The following is a 23,034-nucleotide window of genomic DNA, read 5'->3' as shown; positions in this document are numbered from 1 at the left end:
CCTACAGTGGATCCAGAGAACAGTCTTTGTTTTGTTCATGTCTATCACACCCTACTCCCAACTTTCACTGCCTTTTTCCGTTGGCTATCTGAATGGGAAACTTAAAAGGCTATAACCAATTTTGATATAGTTAGTTACACTGACTCAGCTAAATACTATTCAGTGTTGGTCTTTTAGAGGGTCAAACACCTCTACATGCATAGCTATGAACTTTTGTTTTTATGGTAATATCTGAACCTCACATTACTTATCAAATGCTTACTTGATAAGCACTTCATCCAGAAGATTTTTTATTCTTCTCTTGACATGGTAAAAGATGAAGCTTCAGTTTCAGAAGCGGCCAGACTTGTGTTCTTGACACTCATCTAAAACAATCAGTGAATCTTACATGAAGCCCAAAATTTTAACTTGCTTGACGAGCCTACTAACAAGACAAGAGTAAAGACATTTTTTGGTATTAAAAAGCTTAAAAGATACCTTTTACTGTATGTGTTAGACATACCTATATTTCATTTCTTTTTTTTCCTTTACAGGATGATAGGCAAAGAACACTGTACTTATATCATCATTATTAATCCCTCATTTTTAATAACTTAGGTTGTAATTTTCAAAAGCACTGATTATCAACATATCCTAGATAATGAATTGTAGCTGCAGGTACTTGCAACTAAAAACCAGACTATTAGTGGTTGTACTTATCCTTCAAACTCAGTTTGAAAAAAACTCCTTTTAATAACAGATAGTTTACCTTTTTGTTAAAATCAGTCGACTAATTACTATGTTAATCATTCCTGTAGTGTTTTAGAATGCTTAAAATTAATAACCATTAATACTAAACAGTTAATACACTATAATGAATTATGATGAAAATTCATAGGCCAAAAAATTAAGCTTAAGATAAATAAACTTTGGAAAAATTTATACAAGGCTGTAAACAAAAACTTCATTCTCATTAAAAAATTAAACAGTACGTCACATGACAATATTTTCCTAGCTAGACAATCTAATATTGTTATATTTATTGCATCATAATTTGAAGGTAACAGTTGAAGTAAAATATATAAAGAAACGAAATCATTAGATTTACTTCCTTTAATAGTGAACAACCAAAGTTTCTCTTTTGTACATAATCCAATTTAAAGATAATATAATTAGCACTTCCAGCATTAACAGTCTGTATTTACAATGAATGAGATGGGGTGGATAATCTAAAGAGTATTCAAATTTGTACGAAACAAATCAAAATACGAAGATTTACAGAAGGCTCGAAATCCAAGACTTTTCCATTTCTGGAAAGCAATTTAAAAGGGTTTGTCTTCTTTATTACTTGTAAGGGTTCCTGAAATGATCATTTTTGTTACAGCATTTTAAATTTGAAATCTTCAGCAATGCCTTCATTATTTGTACATGACAATAAAAATTATTTCCAATTCTTCTATTTACTTTTCACTTGCTTGTAGACCAGTCTGAAATCTGATGAAAAGGTAACAAGGAAATTTACTATGTAATCCTAATTCCATATTCCTGAATATACAACGGTTGGAAGTAGATGATGTCAGTCCATTCCAAGGGTTATGTACACAAAAGTTACAAAATGTTCTTCGCTCTTGCATAAAATGTGTACACGGTATCAATGAGCGGGGAACTTCAAAGTTTTTATGGATTGCTGCTGGCATGGACCTTTGTTGATTGAAAATAAAATACCTTTAAATCTATTGTTCTGGTAGCAGTGTTAGAAGTTAATCATCAATTCCTGGTGTTTCTCCCTGCTGTATTCTGGAAGCTATTCTGATGGCTTCTTCCAAAGACTGTTGTTCTCCAAGCTGAAACAAATGCATTTAAAAATAATCCAAATGGTTGCATAAGATAAAGGACATAATTAAAGACCTAGGTGCCAATCAATATTATAATACAGGTGTGATCAGTATTGTCAAGCCTTTTTTGAGTAGTATTAGATAACATCTATCTAATCAGCATGAAAAGAAAGATATCCTCTGATAGCAGAATATACTGAGTTTCAATACCTCTAAAAACACATTTTCTTCAGAAAGGATTTTAATTCAATTTAAATACATGATATTAGTATTAGTATTATTAAAATACTGTATCTTCCAGATACAAAATTTGCAAAAGCTTCTACTTACCTACCAATATAACATATAACAAAAGTAGTATATAAACATAGCTAAATTATGTGTTACTTGAGTAAAGTTTCCCTCAGGCTTCCAGTCAAAACTGACTTTCTTCCCTCTAAAAATACTATTCACAAAAATACTTGTTCTAGTTTTATTTTCAGTTCTTTTCTTAATTTATGCTTGGTTTCCAGCTTTCTCAAAAATAGCCCAATTCAAATTAAACTTACCTTTCATACTCAGAAATTACCCTTTCAATGCAGTGTTCAGAAAACGTGAGAAATCGTTTATCGAAAATGCTGTTTGCACTATATTGGTTACATAGATAAACAAAAGATGATTTTCCAGAGATTTTTTTTTTCTTTTAATCTTTCTGCATAACTGCATACATTTCAATTTTTCACTGTTATTTCAGGCTTTAAATTGCATAAATGCAGTTTGCTAGGTGAGTTGTTTTATCTATATTGATAAATCCATAGCAATTTACCTTTAAGTGTTCACCTTGGGTGTTTGGTATTCTTCAGCAACTTAATATGCAGTGCTGAAGGATGAGTGAAAGTGCTTTTCCACTGAAGACCTGTGACTCTGAAGTATCACATCACTGAATATATATGTCATTCTTCCTGAAAGATTCACTTGGCCTCAAATTTTACCCTCTGCTCCCTTTTTTTTTACTTTTTCTTTTGAAGTTTTACTTTAATTTTGAAGTTTTGAATATTTAAAATGTAAGATGATTTGATTACGTGACTGTTTTATCAGGGAAGACAGTTTTATTAGATTCATTTTATCATATGACTAGTAGCTTCCACTTTTGGAAATAAGAAACATTGCAGAAGACTTACCTGTACTGCAATCTGTGTTCCGTTGGATGTAGCCAACAATGTAACAGGTCTGGTTTCTGTCGTCACTAAATGGTGCCCATGCTGCTGATGTCCCATTTCTGACGAGGCACTATGAAATGCTGCTAAGTCCTGAGCCACAATAGCAACCTTCAAGACCAAAGAAAGAGAATTAACTGGGTTACAGAGCTGTTACCATTACTGACTTCATACATAGTTCAAAGTTCAGCTTAACTTCAAGGCTACCACTATTTATGAGAATAATGTTATTCTGCAAAACATAGCATTTTTTAAGTAAGTTACCATTACTTTGTTTTTGACGTTATCTATTAAGTCTCAAAACACAAATGTCCTCAGAAGTTCACAGAAATTCTGTAACTGTTTCTGTAAACCTGTGATTATGTATGTACACAGAGTATGCTGATTAATAAATATTTTAACTTTCACAAGGCTTATTTTTATAACATTGGAATGAAAAGAGGGATTAAAAATTGTATATCTATATTTCTAGTACAAAATTAACTACTGTGGCTGTATATGAAAACCAAAAATTCAAGAAAAATATACAAATATTTCCTCCCTGCCAAAGAAATGTCAGTCCCAAAATGTTAAGTGATAAAAAGCTAGAAATCATACTGGACTGTTTTTAGTTCTGCCATACATTTGTTGTGTGACTTAGGTAAAAATGCTTAGGGTCTCCATGTCTTATTTTGCTTATATCTAAACAGATATTTGCCTGATACCTAATAAATTCTTCTTAACGTTTCTAAAATATTCTGAAATACTGTGATCTTCTCAGCAGGGGAGAAGAACACATCATATTATTATGAGGAAAATATTATGGCTAAGTAAGGGAAACCGCCTTAATTTTTTTTATATATATATAGATATGTGTATATGTATATATATGTGTGTATATATATATATATACATATATATGTGAGTAGTAATCCTGTAATTGCTTATGTGTCTATTTTATTCCATCTTACAATGACATTTTATATATATGCACAGGAGAATATTTTACCTGCTGTCCTTCAGTGCCTTCCGCAGTAACCATTGCTACTGAATGTGTTCCTGCAGAAGAGATGACAGCATCATGGGCAGGGACTGTGATAGTGGTGCCATCTTGTGTTACCATGGTGATTGTATTGCCAATGGCCTGCATATCAGCCTGAGATATGTTGACCTGAAACACAAAATCATTGCTGAATTAGAAAGTGTTCAATTGCATATAACACAATATATGTTTAATTTCGGTATCTCAGAAGAAGCCTGATCCTACCCTATCCTGACCCAGCTCCAAAACCAACATAAACCTGAGTGTTATTTATCAAGGATCTTGGCGGACGTTAGGAATTGTGCGGAGCCACCACAGCCCTGGGCACGTTGCTGCCAGCTCCTCAGCCCGGCGGGGACTTACATGCTGGGTTCCGTCCTGGGAAATGAGCGCGACTTGTTGACCTAACCCTGACTGAGTGACCGTGGCAACTTGTGCGGAAATGACATCTTCTCCCTCGACACCCGTCACGTAGGTGATCTGGGAGCCTTTGAGGACATCTTCACCTTGACCTGTGGGATACAACAAAAGCAAGAACGTAGTTTGCATACCCTAAATACTGGCAGGGAAGCGAAATGACAAGGATTAAGTGGCAGTCTGGTTTGAAGGCTTCAGATACCACAGGGGAAAAAAAGAACTATAAAGCAAGGAAAGATGCCAAAATCAAGTCAGAAAGTCCCAAATGACTGTTTTTGAAATCAGAGATATTATTGTATAGCAATGAGTTCTAACACATATAAAAGTTACATATTAAAAAAATGTATTTCATTTATAACCAAACATCAAAATGGTAGCAAACATTGTTGATGTTTTCATTAAATGTTAACTTCTTCATTCTACAGACTTCTTGCAAGCACAACTGGCAGCTTATTAAAAGAGTTATTCATTAACAAACATACAGAAGAATACAGTGATGTCTTTGTGTGAAGATTTAAGTACATTTGCTTTAATAAATGTTTAACCTCAGCAAATGTAAATCTTAACACTACCTTAAAAGGTAGTATCAGAATATAGCATTTTTTGCTTAAAAGGCATGTAGTGCAGTTTCCCAACTATCTGCAGTAAAACTACTTTTCGGACCAATGCAGTTTACATATGTTTTTCCTATCCTCAACCAGATATAAAATAACAGATTTTTGCAAGTTACATTTCTTCTCTCACTATATATTATTCAGTGTGATCTTTTATGAACACAGAACTCAGTAACCATGATACCATGAAAAATATTTTCTAAAGATCACTACAACACATGAACATATCTTCTTAATTGCCTCTACAACAGTCTATGGGAGTTATCAACTTTAGAGCAAAATAGCTCAGTATCAGATTGCCACCAAGTATGGTATTACACATAGCCTCAGAAAATCCACTCAGAATAACCCACTATATTGCAAATATAAACATATCAGACTCTTGCAGAGTCCTTCCCACATTCATATTTACAGCCAATCTGTTTATAGCAGGTTTGCTGGGACTGCAATTTGAATTTCTATTGTATCCTCAGCATGCTATAAACTGAGTTTATGATCTGCTCAATTACTCACTCAGTTTCAGTTTACAGGTTACCTATCATACTAAAAAATTAAATAACTTTAATAAGTAATCTAGATCTTTATCTGTGCTTTTCATTTCTGTGGTTATGATGAACACTAAAATATTAACCAACTCATTTTTACTGTTATAACAAGAGATTCAAAACCTACAAACTCTAACCTGGAGGTGGCTCAAAAAAGGCCTCTGGTTCTTCTTCGATGGGCTCTGTGTCATTGTGTGCTGTTCGCTTGTGCATAGCCAGTGTGGAAATCTGCTTGTATGTTTTTCCACAGTGATTACAGTTATATGGTTTGGAATGAGTATGTACAACATGGTGCTTGTATAAACTGGAATATTCTGTAAAACGTTTATCACAACCAGGAACTGTACAGACGTAGGGCTTCTCCCCTATAGGAAAAAACAAAAGGCATAAAAACAACTTTATCTAGGATGCACATAAGAAAACTGTCAACAAATTGGTAGGAATTTAGTGACACACCTTAATTACCAACCAGACTCCAACTTCAGTGGCAATAGCAGAGTTCACCAAGTACCAGCGCAGCATCTTGATGTCTCTTTTAAAAACTACTGCCATTAAAAGTTGGGCTACCTTCTCTCCCTGTCAATCCCTCTAAAAACAGCCTTCATATGAAGAGAGAACACTAATCTGAAAGCTACAATTTACAGAATCTTTAGAAACCAACACTAAAGATGAAAGCAGATGCAAACTGCTTCCTTGAATGCCATAGTATTCTGGCCTCCTGGGAGGTCAACCTTAACACCAGTTTGCCAAAGTATTGTCAACTTTGTCCCTTCTGTTCTCAGAAGCCCCATATTTTCCCTCAGTTATCATCTATGTTGTTACACAAGCAGCATTTCACTTACTTTTGAGATTTTACGCTCCAAAGAAATCTACAGGAAGCATGTTTAAACAATTATTGTCAAATATAAATATAAATATAAATAATAAAAAAAAATGGCAATTGAAATCAATGAAATAAATGTAAAAATTACATTGTAAACTGTATTATAAAATGGAGATATAAAACTTATCTCCGTTATACTTGCACGTGCTTCCATACACAAAGCATACATAAAGCATGTAAGGCTATCAAGATGATGGCTGTCACTAACTTTCATATTTTATAACTTTCTATTTGTACAGATGACTCTTCCTGCCAGTCAAACTGGGTAATTGTTTTCATGTCTACTTCCTCAAAATCAGGTTTTGACCCCCCACTTCAGCAGCAAGGAAAATAAAACAGTAATGAAAGAGTGACTCACAAAGGCAAGCCAAATTCCAGTTCAGGCCTGTACTTTACAACTCACAACAGAGGCAAGCCCTCAAACCATACTAAGGATTTAGCTCAATGTCAACTGAAGACAAGGTTTTGACCTGCATTTAAAGAACTTTGGATCGAAACCAAAGTCATTCTGCCTTGGGAGCTAAGGTGCAGAAACTAACTGCTTAGCTGCAGTCAGTGGAAGAAACACGAGGTCCAAATGAAAGCACTGAGCCAGGATACAAACAACTGCCTCCTGCCCAGTTACAGTGCAACGAAAGGAGAATGACACAGCACACCGCCCTTCAAAATACTACCACACATAACTCATGTACCTGTGTGTATCCTCACATGATTCTTATAATTAGTTGCACTGGCAAAAGCTCTCCCGCATCCTGGCTCTGTACAGTAATAAGGTCTTTCGCCTGTATGTGTCCTGATGTGAACCTTTCTGATATTAGATGTTGTAAATGACCTGCCACATCCTTCAAATGGACACTTAAAGGGTCTTTCACCTGGAGAAAAAAAAAGAAAAAGAAAGAAAAAGCACACATGCAGAAGTTACAAAAGAACACAAAAATTATTACTTACACTTAGACTGAATGCAGGAACCTAAAGGAGGGTATGTACTTCTTTGACAGTCTCCCTCAGAAATACTGTGAACATACTGCTAGAGACTGCTCTACTTTTTAAGCGCAATCTGGCAAAGTTTAGGAAAATCACAAGACTGTAAGCTAAATAATCATGCATATAATTAGTATTTTATGATGTAGAAAACAGACTCAGTTGCTTGGAATACCTTCCACATAGTCCATATTCTTAATATGCACTTAACTCCCCACAAATTCATATACATATACAAACAGTATATCATTTATCAATTGCACTTCATAACATGAAAAAGCATAACATGATTTAGCATATAATGAAACTATAGGCAGATTAGTAAAAATCATTGTAACAAGCACTTAACCAATAGGAACAAAACCAATTTTTTAAGATACAGTCCAAAACTCAAATTTCAAACCCCCAAACCAAGTCAATTACAAACACAGTTTTTTTTTTAAAGAAGGCTACTTGTGTAATATAAACATGTCAGCTCTTCCACCAACTGGAAAAACTAAATTAACCAATTTTGTTATGAATGGCATAACGAAATGCCCTGTCTCCTACACCCCTCAGCTCCACCAAGCCCCATGGAATCCCCCACCCAGGGCAAGTGCAGGGGGCTAAGGCTGAAGCCCCAGCCGACCTGCTGCCCATGGCAGCTTCACCCTTGGCAGAGCTAAACTCCATCCACTCACTGTGCTGTTTACCAAGAGGAAGAGAGCAGAGAGGGCAGATCATCACTACAAGCACAACATTAAGTATTTAAAGCACAGAAACATAAAAGTCCTGGTAGAGACATTAATACCACAAAACTCCAAAGCAGTTAGCCCCTTGGCAGAGGAAATTGTAATTCACTCCCTAAGGCAGCTCTTAGGGAAGGTCTGCAGTTGCCTGCCAAGGCTGTGCGTGTGTTTAAGTGTGCACGCCGCAGTGTTGTGTTGCCACGGCTCCCTTAATCCCTGCCTCAACACAGGACCTCGGATTACACAGGAAAGGAGCCAGGGCGAGCAGTCCACCCTGCACAGGAGCAGCCCTTCCCTGCAGGCTCCAATGGGGCTGGGTCATTCCCAAGGGAGGGCTGCAGGAATGTCGCCCGGCGGGTCTGGCCACCTCGGCTCCTCTTTCTAAGGCACCTCACAGGAGAGTGACCCATTTCCAGGTGGCTGCAGTTCGTGGCAGGAGAAATGCAAAGCAAATCAAAGCACTTTGAGGCTCTACCCCAGCTCGGCTGCAGCACCAGTGTCTGAAGATGGACTCTGCCACCAGCAGGACTTCCTGTGCAGAAAGGGCTTTTCTGCCACTTGGATGCATCAGAAGATGACGCATAGATGCGTCTGGAGATGCCATGCAAGAACCTGATGCAAGCACTTAACGGCAGCAGAAAGTGAGGCTGGACTGCTAGCAAAAATAATGGGAAAATCACTCTGGGATCAAATGGGCAAAAAATCCAGGAATGCTAACGCTGCTCTACATGATAAAGGAATGAAAAGGCTCCAAGGCCAAGGCAGAGAGTGGAGAGAGCCCAGACTCTTTCATCTCCATGGGCTGGGCTGCTGTAGCCTGCACAGCACCCAAGTGTACACTGCTCCCGCCAGCCACAGGCATGACTTCGTGCAATTTCTCTCTCATTCTTTGGTCTGATGAAACTGTTGTTAAATCTGTAGCTTGAAGAAATCCCTGTACTCTGATCGACAGATTACCGGGATGCCATGTTTCACTAATACTGTTTGAAGGAGTGAATGGTGACTAAAGCGGGCTTAAGTCACATCTCAGCAGCTAAAGTAGAATAACATATATTAAATCTCCATGTAAACTACGATCATAAAGACAAAAAAAGTCTGTCTGCAAATAATCAGTCTGTTCTCTATACTATAGAAATGTTTCAGTTTAGTGTTTGGATTTGACCATACCACACAACAACTTCAGACAGTTTCGGAAGAAAAAAAATACACGATACTTTCATGTCCTCATCCTTACATCCATTTGACATCAACATAGCACTGATGGCAACAGACTGTCTTTAAATATGGAAGTCAAGGAAAGCAAAGTTATTTTAATGTCATGAGCAGCTTTTATTTGCATTCTTTTTATTCTTCCAAATCTGAGAAAAGACAATTTAATTCTTTTTCTCTTTTTAATGTCAAAAATTCAAAGATATAAATGGAGAAACTTGCAAGTGTTCTAGAAGGTGAGTTAATATAATTAATGAAATCACATAGGTTAATAGGTGTAAGAGGCTATTCTTCTTATTATGAGCTTTGCGTGTGTTTTCAGATCTCATGGGCAAAGGACACATTGCACAAGTGTGTTTGCACATGTATGTGCACACTGACAGAGCTTTGTGGAGTGCAGGATATGCTATCCAGAATTCATTTCTGTTTCGGTTTTCAAGTGAATTTAATTAGACAAAAGGTAAAATTTTCTTTTCCATACATGTACATTCTGTACATCTATATGGCTCTTTTTGCATTATTTTTTTTTATTCTGCTGCTGTCAGAAGACAAGGAAAATCAGGGTAATAACAACATGAAAACTATCAACCTTCTTAAAACCAGCATGCAAGTTATCTGAGAACACCAAAACTTAAACATATTAATGGAATTTCTAAAAGGTGAGCTGCATTACTGAAGAAAAGTTCCTACTAGAACTAAAGAAACTGTAAGGGCCTCAAGTGACTCAGTGAAAGTGCAGGGGTTACACACATTGCTCCAAGTTAGTGTATTTGTAATGGCAGTGTGAATGCTTAAGCACTTTTCCAAGAAATGCTGCATGCTGTGTTTGCAGTAAATGCTTACCATGCTGAAATGCTGTTGAGCTCACTGGGCTTCAGAAAGAGAATATACATAGACTGATTTCATACGCATAAAGTCATAAAATGATCAAAGAGAAAAAATATCCACCTAATTCTAACCAAAAAATAACAGCCACAAAATGGAGATGATAATAGTACCTGTGTGGGTTCGGATGTGTTTCTGCAAGTCTCCTGAAGTCTTGAATGATTTGGTGCAATTTTCTTCTGTGCACCGATAAGGCTTTTCACCAGTGTGTGTTCGGACATGACTTTTTAGTCCATAGCCTAAAGATCAGAAAGGATCCAGCATACATAAAAAAATAAGATATTCAGAAACCATCATGATCAAAAGCTATGCTCACCATTCCAATCAGAAAACTCCCTGATAAGTACAATTTTTATTCTACTCTTCTCATGCTTTTCATTGCACCACACTGAGCACACAACGAACTTTGGAAAGTATTTCTTCATTTAATTCTGAAGAAAGTGCACTTCCATAATGCTTTGTCTTTCCCTCAAAGGGATACATTGTAATGATTATAACATGCAGGCAAATATTCAGTCTTCTGAGGAATCTGTGTTTTTGCATGCACTATTTTTTGGGTCTCTTACCACTACTATCATCAAAATATTTTTTTAATTTTTAATCATTTAAGTATTAACTCAGAGAACAATCAATACCACGAATCACTCAGCAGCAAGAGCTCTACTACTTCCAAGGCCCTGTGTCTATTCTAATTTTTCTAAACAATATTGACAACATCACTGCATATATCTGTGCCACCAGGCACTCATGAACAGTCTTTCCTTTTAAAATTACTTTCAGAAACTCATCACCATCAAAAATATCACCAGTCTCAACAGGCTAAGAACTCTGTAAATTATTTTACCGAGACTATTTTATCAAAATCTTTCGTTCCCTACTTTCCTGAAAAGATCATGACCAAAGAACCCCAGAACATCCATTTAAGAGGAGGAATCTGAATCCTGGGCATGTAAGTGATTATATATTTCTACAAGATAAAGTCAGTATGGAAGAAGATAACATCTGTTTTAATTTCTCAAAACAGCCCTACAGCAGCAGAAATTCCTATTTTGTTTAGTTATTAAAAATATGATGGTTGCCTAACAAGATGCATGTTTGTTCTTACATTTAAAACAAAGTTTTAATAAACACTCAGTTTCATGATCTAACCCAGCTATTTAACCCAAAAATATTCAGTACTTAGAATGTACTTGGTCAACAGATTGCACTTGACTGACGATTTCAAGTGGCACAACAGTTCTGCTCGAACATATGATACTAATAGACAGAAAGGTGATTATAGCCATGCACCAGTCTGTTGCAAAGGGAGAGGTTATTTCATTATGTAGTTCTGAATCTCTTTACGAACACCATGCAATTAAACAGGTTCATAATCCTTTAAGTGTGTTTGCTTCCCTTTTGACCTTTCTCATCACCATTTCTGTTGTTGGTGTGGTTAAAAAAGCAGTATTAAATATAATAAATCATATGGAGTTCTTTTAGAAATATCTTTTTTTGCTTTCTAAGGTTTAAAAAAATCCTATAGCCTTTCACTTCTAAGCATCATACTAACTTGCATAAAAGGCAAAAGAATCAATTTGAAACAACCTTTCCCCTTTCATCATCTTCCATATTTTATTACTCATGATTGCCTTTTACATGATCAAATGAAAGGCTGATAGTATACATGAATGGAGTAGTTTGTATTAGCTATAGAGTATACTTCATGAAAAAGTCACTCTTTTATACAGTTTTGATGAAGAACACTCAGAGTATTTCCCATAAATAATCTTTTCAACATTGGACCAGAAAATCAGATATTTATCCCCAATTAAGTTTCTTATTATCACCTCATTTAACTTATTAGTTTCATGTTAGAAAAAAAACAAACAAAAAAACAAAAAGCTGTTTCTTTAAACTGATGGTAGCATAGCAGGTGAAAAGTAAAGAAAAAAAGTGTTTCACCTGTTTTTCTTCCAGTAACTATTCTGTAAATCCTTTGTCTTTTTTATATGCTGAATTATCTGAAATGTTGATTTTTTTTTCCCCAGTTTTCATAAACAGATCTCATTCAGGAACAAGTTGTTTACTTAGCAGTTAAAAAAAAGGCTATAATAAAAACTTTTCTTTTATAAAGAAAAATACTAACTAGTGTACAAAACATTACCTGTTGCAAATGCTTTACCACAACCTGGATGTTCACACTGATACGGTCGATCTCCTGTGTGTGACCTTTCGTGCACCTACCAAGACATTCAATATTCTGGTTCAATGAAATGTTTTATCCGATTCGGTCAACACAGAAACCTCATTCTCGGAAACAATATGTTTTGTTTCTTTTTCTAAGATTCATATTCAAAAACATCTTCTTTTTAAATTGGTGATAAAAATTAATGGAATAGGTTAACAGCATTTTCCTTAACACTAAAAATGACACTTTTGAAGGTCTAATCTAATGCTTTCAAGTCAGTTTTTTTTTAAAAAAATCTTATAAATACATGCAGAGGAGCTACCAAGCAACATTAAAGACAGCATGCACATATGCCACTGATTTTTGCCTCCAGTGAGCCCTCTAATGATGCTCTTGCACTGCATGAAAGAATGCACAGGTGTGCTGCCCAGCAAGCACCCCATTTCAATGTATAATCCATACAGAGTCAGTTACTGACTGCAGGCTGTCTTGTCTGAAGCAAAGAGCCACGGCAAGGAGTTTAACTCACTGACAAGTGATTAGTTCTGCCTAAACTGACATGTGGACTGCTCTACACCTTTACTGTTCTGATAATTTGTTTACTGACTTAAGAAGAGCATTGCAAGTTCACAGCTGTAAAGATAAGATGTTCCAGGTTTTCACTCTGAATCTTGAATTAGTTTGAAGAACTAAACTTTGTGTTCTGGTGATAAAATCTTTCAAAAAAATTTAATTTTTGCTGGATCTTAGAAAAACGCGAGTTACAGTGAATCAAAAGTGAACAGCAAATTTCTGAATTTCTGTGGTAATGCTGTTGGCAGCTATTTCAACAACAGATCTCTTGCACACTGTTAATGTATAAGCAGAAGAAAATGGTCACGTATCTGCTTCTGTCCTGCTTTGACAGCCAAATGAATAACATGGAGCGCCAACATTTTCTCCTCATCACTTAAGTCATAGCTCATGCGTTTTATGTAACATTGACAGGCAAAAAAGAGTATTTTGCTTAGTCAGGGAGTCAGTCTATTTGATGACTAGTTTTCAAAACCAGCCGCTTCTCAGAACACTAAGCAAAATCTGAACATCTGAGACAATCAACTGCTGGAAGATCAGCCCAATAAGTATTTACAAAATATCAACATTATGATTGTCTTTTGGTCCATTTCGATAACTTTTTAATCATTACTTCATAAAACAAACAAATAAACAAAAACCTTCTAAGCAAATAAAAAGTGTGTCTGCACAGCACCAATGTTCATTTTACACATTGCTACCTTAAGATGGTGAGCTGTTGTATACAGTTTTCCACAGCCATCATATTCGCAGCGAAAAGCTTTCTCTCCACTCTGCTGAGCTTTTGCAGTCACTCTTGTTCCGTGTCCTTGCAAGACAATCTAAGTTTTAAAAAATACATAAAAAAGAACAATACAACTGATCAGAAAACTCTAAGATGCAAGGACTAAACATGCAAAGCTGAATAAGCAAGTCCACTTAAATGTACAACTTTCTCCTGAACCACAGGGAAAAATATAACTCATGAAATCCATTACTAATATTACTGTTTAATCCACAACAACATTCACCATTCATTAGAGAAGTCACTTTAATAGCTAAAAGATACATGGAGAAAATGCACGACTGGTAGCGCACTCTTGGTTAAACACCTGCACTACTAAATCATTTTTGGATTTGACTTTCCTGTCAGTAAATCCATCGGTATCTTTTTGCTGTTTCAATATATAAAAATATTTATGTAGCTAAGATCTGCTATAAGGCTGAAGTATTGTAAAGTTTAAAAGAAAATTAAAACATTTCTGTAATCAATGTTATTTCTAATATATGTAAGGAAATAACCAGAAATATTTTACCAATATTGATGGCTACAAAGAGGAAAAGAAATAACCTAAAAACAAGTAGAACACTCATGAAAAAAATCATTTGGAAATCCTGAGCATTTGTTTGTTCAAGCAACTATCTGCAGAAGTATTCATTAGTTCATGTGAGTTGAAGATTATTAAGAATTCAGTTAGTGTTACCATTCAACAAGGACAGATGTAGTATTACTATTTTAGAAGATAATGCTGTCTGAAGAAATTAAAACTTTCAGATGTTAGATACTAAAACCAAAGAATGCAGCAAATAAAACTGTGTTATAATGTGAAACTTCTCCAGAGGAATTGTGCCCTTCAAATAGTTCTAAATGGATTAAACAAAAAATAATTGTAAAAGAAATCACAAATACATCCCCATTTAGTTCAGAGAGTTAACACCGCAGATGAACAACAAAGGATGCAGGGATCTCAAACAAGATTTTTATATTGTGCAGTGTACATAAAAACATTAGTTGTATGATTCTGTTCTTATTATGAACAGATGGGTACCACAGGCTTGAAAGGAAATAGCATAGCATATCCATTTGGTCACACATATTCTTCTGTCCTCGCGCATACGTATCACACTACGATTCACAAAGAGCTTTTCTGTTTTTTCCTTAGTGTGAAAGCTAACCATATGCAAGAGGTTTGAATGATTACTCTGTGGCCTGACATCTGTTCCGTTCTTGTGTTACTGAAGACTTAAAAAAAATTTAGTTTACTCCTAAACATAAGATTATTTTATCTCAAATAATATATTATCTCAAAAGCAGCTAAACATAGATAGCTACTTGCATTAAGATATAATCATAGTTAAGATTTTTAACATGGTTAAAATTACTGATAGTTTGGGACACTTAAATTTTGATTGGCCAACTGAAGTCACCTTATGGGGTATGAATTTGAGATGAAGCCTCAATATCTTTTGAAATATTAGATCATTTTCCGTTTGAAATACAATGCTGCTTAAGCTTGGCACATTTCCATATGGCATACGGGTTGGCATATATGCAAAAGATTAAGCTACCTCTATATTTACTTTAATTTGTGCATGGCTGAGGTTGAAATCAATATGTAACTTGATATTAGTTGCAAGCCATTTTATTTAAAAGGGTCTTATTATTTTTCATCATTTTTGATCCAGTGTTACATGTGGTTTAAGGATTAGGGAAATTTGGTTCACCCTCTGGAAGAGAACTGTTGGGTTACTTAACCTCTCATTGATGAAATATATAGGTGAAAGACCTGGCCTGAGAATCTGGTAAATTCAACATTACATTTTACTTATCTTTCAAGAGAAAAGAAAAAGAATATAAAACAAAAAGTATTTGGAGACCTTATTAAAATCCTGTGAAAATACAAAGTGAAAAATACAACCTAGCTGCATAGTTTTGAGGTGAAAAATTCCTGAAGGGCAACAGTAGACCCTAGTTCATAGCTTAACAGAACTGCTACTGTGCAGGTTGTGGGGCACAGAGAGAACAGAAGAAACAGACAAATTGGAATTAATCATTTTGTATTGTGCTACATACCTGCATTTTTTTATCTTGTTCATTTTCACCTATCATTCCAGTGCCACTTACACTGTCATTTCCATCAATAGACACCTGAAAAATGAAGTTGAGACAGGCAAAAACAATTATAGGCCATATTTTTTATCTGAAAAGCAGAGAGTTACAGACAGTTCCTAAGGGCTTACTGCTCCACAGCTCTCTAGCTCCCTCTTGAAACACTGTTACTGTATAGTGCATTAACTTGCAAGTCACCACTTTCATCAGCTGCATTATATAACAGTTATGAAGATAAGCGTCTCAAGTTGTCTTAAAACACAGAAAAAAGATTCCAAGGACTAAATGCATTAAATCAGTAGATGGGCAAAGGTGTTATAATAAATTTGTAATACTTAGTTCAGACAGAAAAAAATCTCGGTTTTAGTAAAGGGATATATCTTTCATTCTTTGCTGAGCAGAATTTATTTGTTTTCAACCGCACAACTCCTTTGGAATCAAAATACCTGTAAGGAACTGATGACATGAAATGAGAAGTTCATGAATGCCCCTGCAAATTCATTATCCAAACTGCATGTGTGTACAGTGCAAACCAATGATCCAAACTGCACGTGCATGCAATGCCCACACAAATATACACACACATCCCAGGAGCTGTACTTTTTCAGCAGCTGGGATGATGTAGGAAACAGCTAATGAAAGAGATGTAGGTGGTGCAACATTTTCACAGTTTCATTATATATCCTCCGACTTGTTCAACTGGGAGTAGTAATCTTTTTCCTCTTGTTACTTTGGGAGGATGGTCGCATTGCCTTAGTCCCAAATTAAGAGGACTCTAGTTAAATCTGATCTGCTTTTCAATTTCTATGCCTAAGGCAGAAGGGGCAATAGAAAACACACATATTCCAGTACTCAAAATGCAAAATATGTCTGTTTCTCTTCTTAAAAGAAAACCTTATTCTTACAACCAATTAAGATTAATATAGCTCCTTCTACTAAAAAAGAGTTACGAGTTACAATTGCTTTAAACCAAAACAAAAGAACAGATGGGGATTTTATAAAAGTTTGCCACTGCAGCTCAGCTATGCTTGAATTCCCTTTTCAATTTTTTTGAATCTTGAAATCTTTCTTTTTTGAAACCTTACCACAGGCATAAGTTCTGACTGGTTCTCTTAGGATCTCCTCATTTACAGCAAATAGAAGCAGAGTGGAAAAAAAACAGTGTTTCAAACATTTAATTTTCCTAACTGGCCTTCTACCAAAATTTGACAGTTTTGAGTGACAGTAGAAGACTAATTCTGCTCTTTTCCAGAGCATTTATAATTATCCAGGAAGTGGGACACTGGAAAACTAAAAAGCCATGAAAATTGCACTGTTTATTATTATAGTTACATCATGATTTACAGTTGTCCTTAAAGCATAAACTTTAATGTGAGAAGAACCTTGTAACTCCTGAAGTTCATTAGTGGACTGCATGAATTTTGAGCTTCACACTACACTTTTATTATTCAAAGCACGCATCAAGGAATTCTTTTTCCAAACTCAATACCCGATTAATCATTTAAATTACATTGCATCATATGTAGTCCTTGCCAAATACTATGGGCCCTAGTCATCTCAATGAAAGAAAAAAAAAAAAAAACTTTTAGAGAAAGTAATTTACTTTTCTAAATCACTTTCCAAGTTAATCCAAGATCTCTTCTTCCAGTGTTCCATTCCTTGTTCCTTTTATGCAACACTACACACTGGAGCTGCTCATGACAATGAGGCACTGTCAAAACAACTCAGAGGCCTCTCTCTTAAGAGCTCTGAATACTCTCGTAATTTTATTGCTGACTCTTGCTGCCAATCTCTCTCACGGTGCTACATTAAAATCTCATGGATAGATAAAAGGTCTTTGTGGCTACCTTGGCTGCATATTGCTCCAAAGCACTGATGGTATCTGGATCGATGGCAGCGTCCCCTGTGTGAAGACCTGCCACCGTGCCGTCGGCCTGGATAGCTAGGATGGTATCTGACTGTGGCATCTGCACTGTATGGTGTATGTAGGCGGTAGTGCCATCTTCCAGCTGGACTGCTTGCAATGCACTCTGGTCATAGCTGTCTAGGAAATAATATTACAAAATGTTACAAAAGGAAAGGAAAAGCGGTGCCTGCATGTCTTACAATTAAAGATGTAAAACAAGAAACAACTGTTTGGGAAATGGTCTCTGAGAAGTATAACTACTTCAAAGATCACTATCAAGAGCAGAGGTTACTTTTTTCAAAACAGCTCTTCCCACAGCTTTTACTTCTGTACACTTATAAAAGTGCAAAAACTATTTTACATTACTTACCAAACATACTGGTCTGCTTACATACAAGGAAACCACTGCTTAGTTGCAAAGGAAACCACATAAACAAACAGACTTTCAATTTGCTATTCACTCACAATAAAATGTAAAGAATATAACATATGCATCAAAGTTCATATCTTAACCATTTTAAGAACAGAGCCATGCAAGTGACACCAACATATGCAAAAGAAACACATAAAATATGAGATGACTTTTAAGAAGGAAATTCTTAAAAAATCATTATACTTCTTTGAACTGCCACTTGTCCAACATAATTCTCATCATACTAATTTAAACAAACTTTAAATATTTACTTTTCACTTTTCAAGGGGAAGTGGGCCTATTTCCAAGACTAGTGTCATCAGCTTCTGCAGAAATGTACCTTTTCATTTAAAATAAATACGTTTGCATTTTGGAATGTTATCTGTGACATTTCCTGCATTACCACTTAATGGCAAAACCAACAATAACAAGATCTTTAAAATTTAACTGAATTTCTACCTCCTTCACTTCAAGAAATTTTTTTTTTCTCATCCGCTTTCTCTTCTCATTTTCACATGCAGTCATTACTGAAATCCATATAGGGTTTTACATTTCTATTACCAACATATCTTCTTACTTTAATGAGATCAGTAAAGTATGCTGTCTTATTTTCTGTTCATAACTGCTACATAAGGCCCAAACAAAGAACTGAACCAGTCTCATTTTAATAATTTCCAGATGTCACAAAGTAACAAGTAAGCTACAAGTAGAATGATCTTAAATGATGTCATAGTCTAAATACAGTATCATGTTTTCTATTGCTGAATTTCTGTTAAACTAGAGTAACAAGACACACTTCAAAAACATTTACCTTTGGAAGTGTGATGAATAAATGCTGTAGTTCCATCTTCCAACTGAACTGCTTGTCCATCTTCCAAACGTAGGCTGTCTCCTGTTCAGACAAAAGAATTGCAGCACTTCAAAAACAGTTTGAAAAAGCCACTTGATAGAAAGACTGAATACCAAATTTTTAATTCTGTTCAAGATTATATGCATTAAAATAGGAAACTAAACTACTAATGATTATTAGATAATATAAATATTTATCAATAATACAGTACTTAAAAATATGCTTCTTGTATTATTACACTTACTACTTTTAGGCATGGGTACATGTTGAACATAGGCAGCAGAACCATCTTCTAGTTGAATCACTTGGCCATCCATTAATTTACCGTCTGAAATGCATAATGATGCATTAGGTTCCTTAAAAATACTGTTCCTTAAAAATACTCTGTATAACACATGACACTTTAAACAAATAGGTCAAAACACCTGGTTTAAAATGTCAGTAAAATATCATAGAGAAATAAAGTTTGGGGAAGACTAAGCACAGTATGACTATAACACACAAGTTTTAAAATTCTGAGACCAAAAAAAAAAAAAAAAAAAAAAAGTGAAAGCTCTGATGGTTGAAGTAAATATACCTCAAATGAAAAAAAACCCAAACCCTGTGTGCTATCCCACATGCAGAACGTTTGGTTTGAAACGCAAAGGCCATCTCATTTGAGTTGACTTATGTTCTGCATTTGATACCTATCTCCTATTGGGAGCAGGAATAAATATTTATTTTACAGTGTTACTTTATAATCCCAGCAGGAATTGGAGCTTCATAAGCTTCCAACAGGAGAAACAGTTCTTTCCTGCCTTTAAGGGCTTACAGTCCAAAGAGGTGGTTAAAAGAGGGGAATACAGTGTTTAGACAAATCAACCTTTAATCATTTACATACCTTTAGAATTGTGCTGTATGTAAGCAGTGGAGCCATCAGCAAGGGTAACTGCTTGCAAACTCACACCTTCCATGTTTTCCAAGTTGTCACCATCTAGTAAGAAAAAAGTTCATAGATACTATTATCAGCATCTGACCATAAAAATCACAATTTAAAAACCTCCAAAAAATATGACATCTCCTTAAAATATAATAATTTTAGAAATAGTGCTAAGTAATAACTCTTACTTGCTTTCAGGCTTTTCAATCTTTAAAATACACTAGGGTCACTTGTTAAAGGTTATAAATAGACATCTAAAATGTTATTTTCCCTAGGAAAACAGTGAGAATGACATTAAATAACTAGAAAACTGAGGTTTTAGGACAAACATTAATTAGGTCATGAGCTTGAAAAGTGAAATCTTGATATATACTTTTATCAGTGATTTCGTTTATGCATTTCATTAATAAATACAGAAGTATTTACAACAAAATAAAGAATTTGGAAAAATGTTTTATCATTTAAAATCATATATGAAGTATCTGAAAACATAAAAATTTAAATGAATCCTAAATTACCAACTTATGTGAAAGCTCAACTAGTTTAATACCTACTTAGTTAAAAAACTGAAGTTGAAAAGCATAAAATAGTAAAGCTACACTGAAATAAAGTTAATCTTATAGCTCCTATTTTGACACATTTGTGCTCTATTATTTTAATTAAAAGATCATTTAGTTCCCAAATTAAATTAATTAACTTAATCTCAGGTAACTAAGAATAATGTGCTGATTTGTGCTAGATTCTTCATTTAGAATACATGCATTTTGAGAGATTTAGCTGAATTCCAAACAGAAGACACAAAATGATGCAGAGATTTTAACCTGAATGTTCACCTTGCACAGCTACGGCTTCCGTTAAGCAGAGTGTCACATGCTGGGCCTCCATTCCTCCTCCGGAAAATTCAGTCATTCCCTGAGAGTCTCGATTTATCTGAGCTAATAACATCGTCTACCTAGAAAGTATTCACAAAACATAAACAAACAATTCAAATATAGTACTAGAACTAAAGACAATCCAAGTTTAATTATATTTCTATGTTACTATTACAGATATTTTATGTTACCTTATTCATAAAGATGATGCAACGAGTAAGTGATTTTTCTAGAAAGGAGTTCAAAGGGAAAAAAAGTTATTTGACATGTCATTTATTATTACCTCAACTGACTAAGCTCTTAAGAACTTCAGGTAGCAGTTGCTACATTCTAAGTGCATCAGCCACGTTTAGAATTCAGTCAAACATGAACCCAGGAAGGGTTCTATAAAAGCACAGGTATTAGAAAATAATAATGTACTTCACGATAAAATGTACTAAAAACAAGTGATTGGGGAATGAAAGTTACAACTTAGCCCACTCAATATTTTTTTTTCCCCTCAGAAATGCTTTACTATGAGATATTAAGAAGTTTACTGAATCTGAAAGATTGATGCTGGTTGTTGTATTACTGGATTAAGAGTTTATAAAGGAAATATAAAACACTGCATTCTGCTAACTCAGATGTTGGCTTTCATCACAGATATAAAAAAAATGAGTCACTGAGTTCTGCCAGCCCTTCGGTTAAAATTATATACAGAAATATGTGGATATAAAGTAAGAAAAAAGTCACATGGAACTGTGATTAGATAATGCAGCATTAAAAACAACCTTTTCCCCCTCATTATTTTTAACAATAAGCAATAGTTTAGATAAGCTCACAAACAAAAAGACTACAGATAAAGAATCCAGACTTTCCAATAAGATAAATACAGATAAATAATCCAGACTAAGACCAATCTTAGTATAGTGCTATGATCTGCTGTTTTGTAATCCAGGGCTGAGAGGGACAATCTAGGAATTCTAAACTATTTGCGATTAAATTTCTGAATAACTAAACTAACTTTAGCCTCGAGAATCTGGAAAAGTGCCTTTGGATGAGCAATTCATTAAGGGTCTCATGAACCACTCAGAAACTCATGCTCATTAAGTTGAAACTAAATAACCGAAACACAATTAGACCATTTACACACTCCAGAATGCCTGCAGTGTTTGAAAAGCTCAGTGCGTTCAATCAGTATTGCCGGATTGAAAATTATGTCCAAAGAATATTTACAGATGATGTCCAAATGACTTTCAAGCAATTTCATTTCTGAGTAGGGGGCAGCTACAGCAGAGTCTCAGTCTCAGGAGAGCAAGTCAGGCCAGACCGAGCTGCTGCTGCTCTTTATTTTCCTTATCTCAAGCAACTCTAAACCTCAGTGTGGTGCACAAAGCAAATATATGTCTAACTTACAAGCCTGACTAACTTTTATTGTGATGTTATACCAAATACCCATGTTACTTTGGAAAGTAGACCGGGACTCTAAGTCATCTTGGCATGTACAGGAATGACAACTTGATTAACTGGTAGGTTAATGGGATATATACAGTTTAATAAAGGAAGTGGAAGGAGTACCTTTAGGAATGTTTTAAGTTTCCCTTATAAAAGCTATTCTTTTCATGTATTACTTTGAACATTGTGCAAGAAAAACAAACAAACAAAACCCACCATTAGTGATCAATACACAACTGTGTAAGTAATAATGTCTTTAAAGATTAAAATCTTACATAATACCTTGAACAACTTTGAGCATCAAAGAGAAGATGCTGTTGAAGTAGAAAGAAAGTAAAATACAGAACAAGTGAGAGAGTTTTCTTCACATCCAAAGATGAGAAATAGCAGCCTTCTTTCAGACACGGTCGCCTGAGGGACAAGGAATGGCACCAAGACATTAGAGATGTTGAGTTCAGTTCTGACAGCTCCTGCTTAGTGACTCTGGACAAGAAACTTCCTAGCTAGACCACTCCATATACTGGAGAAGGAATGCTATATAGGTTTTGAATGGAATTAAAGTTTTGAAACAATTCTAGTAGGGATTGGAAATCAAATCCCTTCAGCTCTGTTTTAGAGCATTCCCTCTCTTAGGCAAAGCATCTTTTAAAAAGCCTACATCTTTTATATGTCGTATGCCTTCAAAAGAGAAAAATGGCCTTCCTCCAGAGTTCATGTATCTTCTCTCCACTTTGGG

The 23,034-nt window shown here is 35.2% G+C and overlaps 1 protein-coding gene across 2 annotated transcripts; it reads right to left on the bottom strand.

Moving 5' to 3' along the window:
- Positions 1-1,077: 1,077 nt before the first annotated feature.
- Positions 1,078-21,093, bottom strand: ZNF143 (zinc finger protein 143). Of its 2 annotated transcripts, none has more exons than XM_026034753.1 (16): positions 21,056-21,093; positions 20,814-20,944; positions 19,954-20,046; positions 19,318-19,401; positions 19,035-19,115; positions 17,753-17,949; positions 15,870-15,944; positions 13,738-13,857; positions 12,440-12,515; positions 10,407-10,532; positions 7,183-7,362; positions 5,745-5,972; positions 4,395-4,543; positions 3,999-4,160; positions 2,975-3,121; positions 1,078-1,823 (listed from the first exon to the last, which is right to left on the bottom strand). In XM_026034753.1, the coding sequence occupies exons 2-16, from the start codon at positions 20,935-20,937 to the stop codon at positions 1,740-1,742; spliced, it is 1,926 nt and encodes a 641-aa protein (XP_025890538.1). In that variant the 5' UTR covers positions 20,938-20,944; positions 21,056-21,093; the 3' UTR covers positions 1,078-1,739. The 2 variants fall into 2 exon arrangements, with proteins under 2 accessions (XP_025890538.1, XP_025890539.1); XM_026034754.1 differs by having other exon boundaries at positions 20,826-20,944.
- Positions 21,094-23,034: the final 1,941 nt, after the last annotated feature.

This window comes from Nothoprocta perdicaria, unplaced genomic scaffold, assembly GCF_003342845.1.
Source record: "Nothoprocta perdicaria isolate Ctin4 unplaced genomic scaffold, notPer1 scaffold_15, whole genome shotgun sequence".
In the NCBI taxonomy this organism is placed as follows: Eukaryota; Metazoa; Chordata; class Aves; order Tinamiformes; family Tinamidae; genus Nothoprocta; species Nothoprocta perdicaria.
The sequence above is the reverse complement of the archived record's forward strand: the minus strand, read 5'-3'. Positions and strand labels throughout refer to the sequence as shown.

Bases quoted from the DNA above. Each gene is read 5' to 3' on its own strand.
- ZNF143 (XM_026034753.1), bottom strand. From the start codon at position 20,937: ATGTTATTAGCTCAGATAAATCGAGACTCTCAGGGAATGACTGAATTT. The intron at 13,858-15,869 runs GTATGTAGCACA...TTTAAAACTTAG, and splicing joins AACAAGATAAAAAAATGCAG to ATTGTCTTGCAAGGACACGG. The intron at 4,161-4,394 runs GTAAGTCCCCGC...TTTGTGTTTCAG, and splicing joins CCCAGGACGGAACCCAGCAT to GTCAACATATCTCAGGCTGA.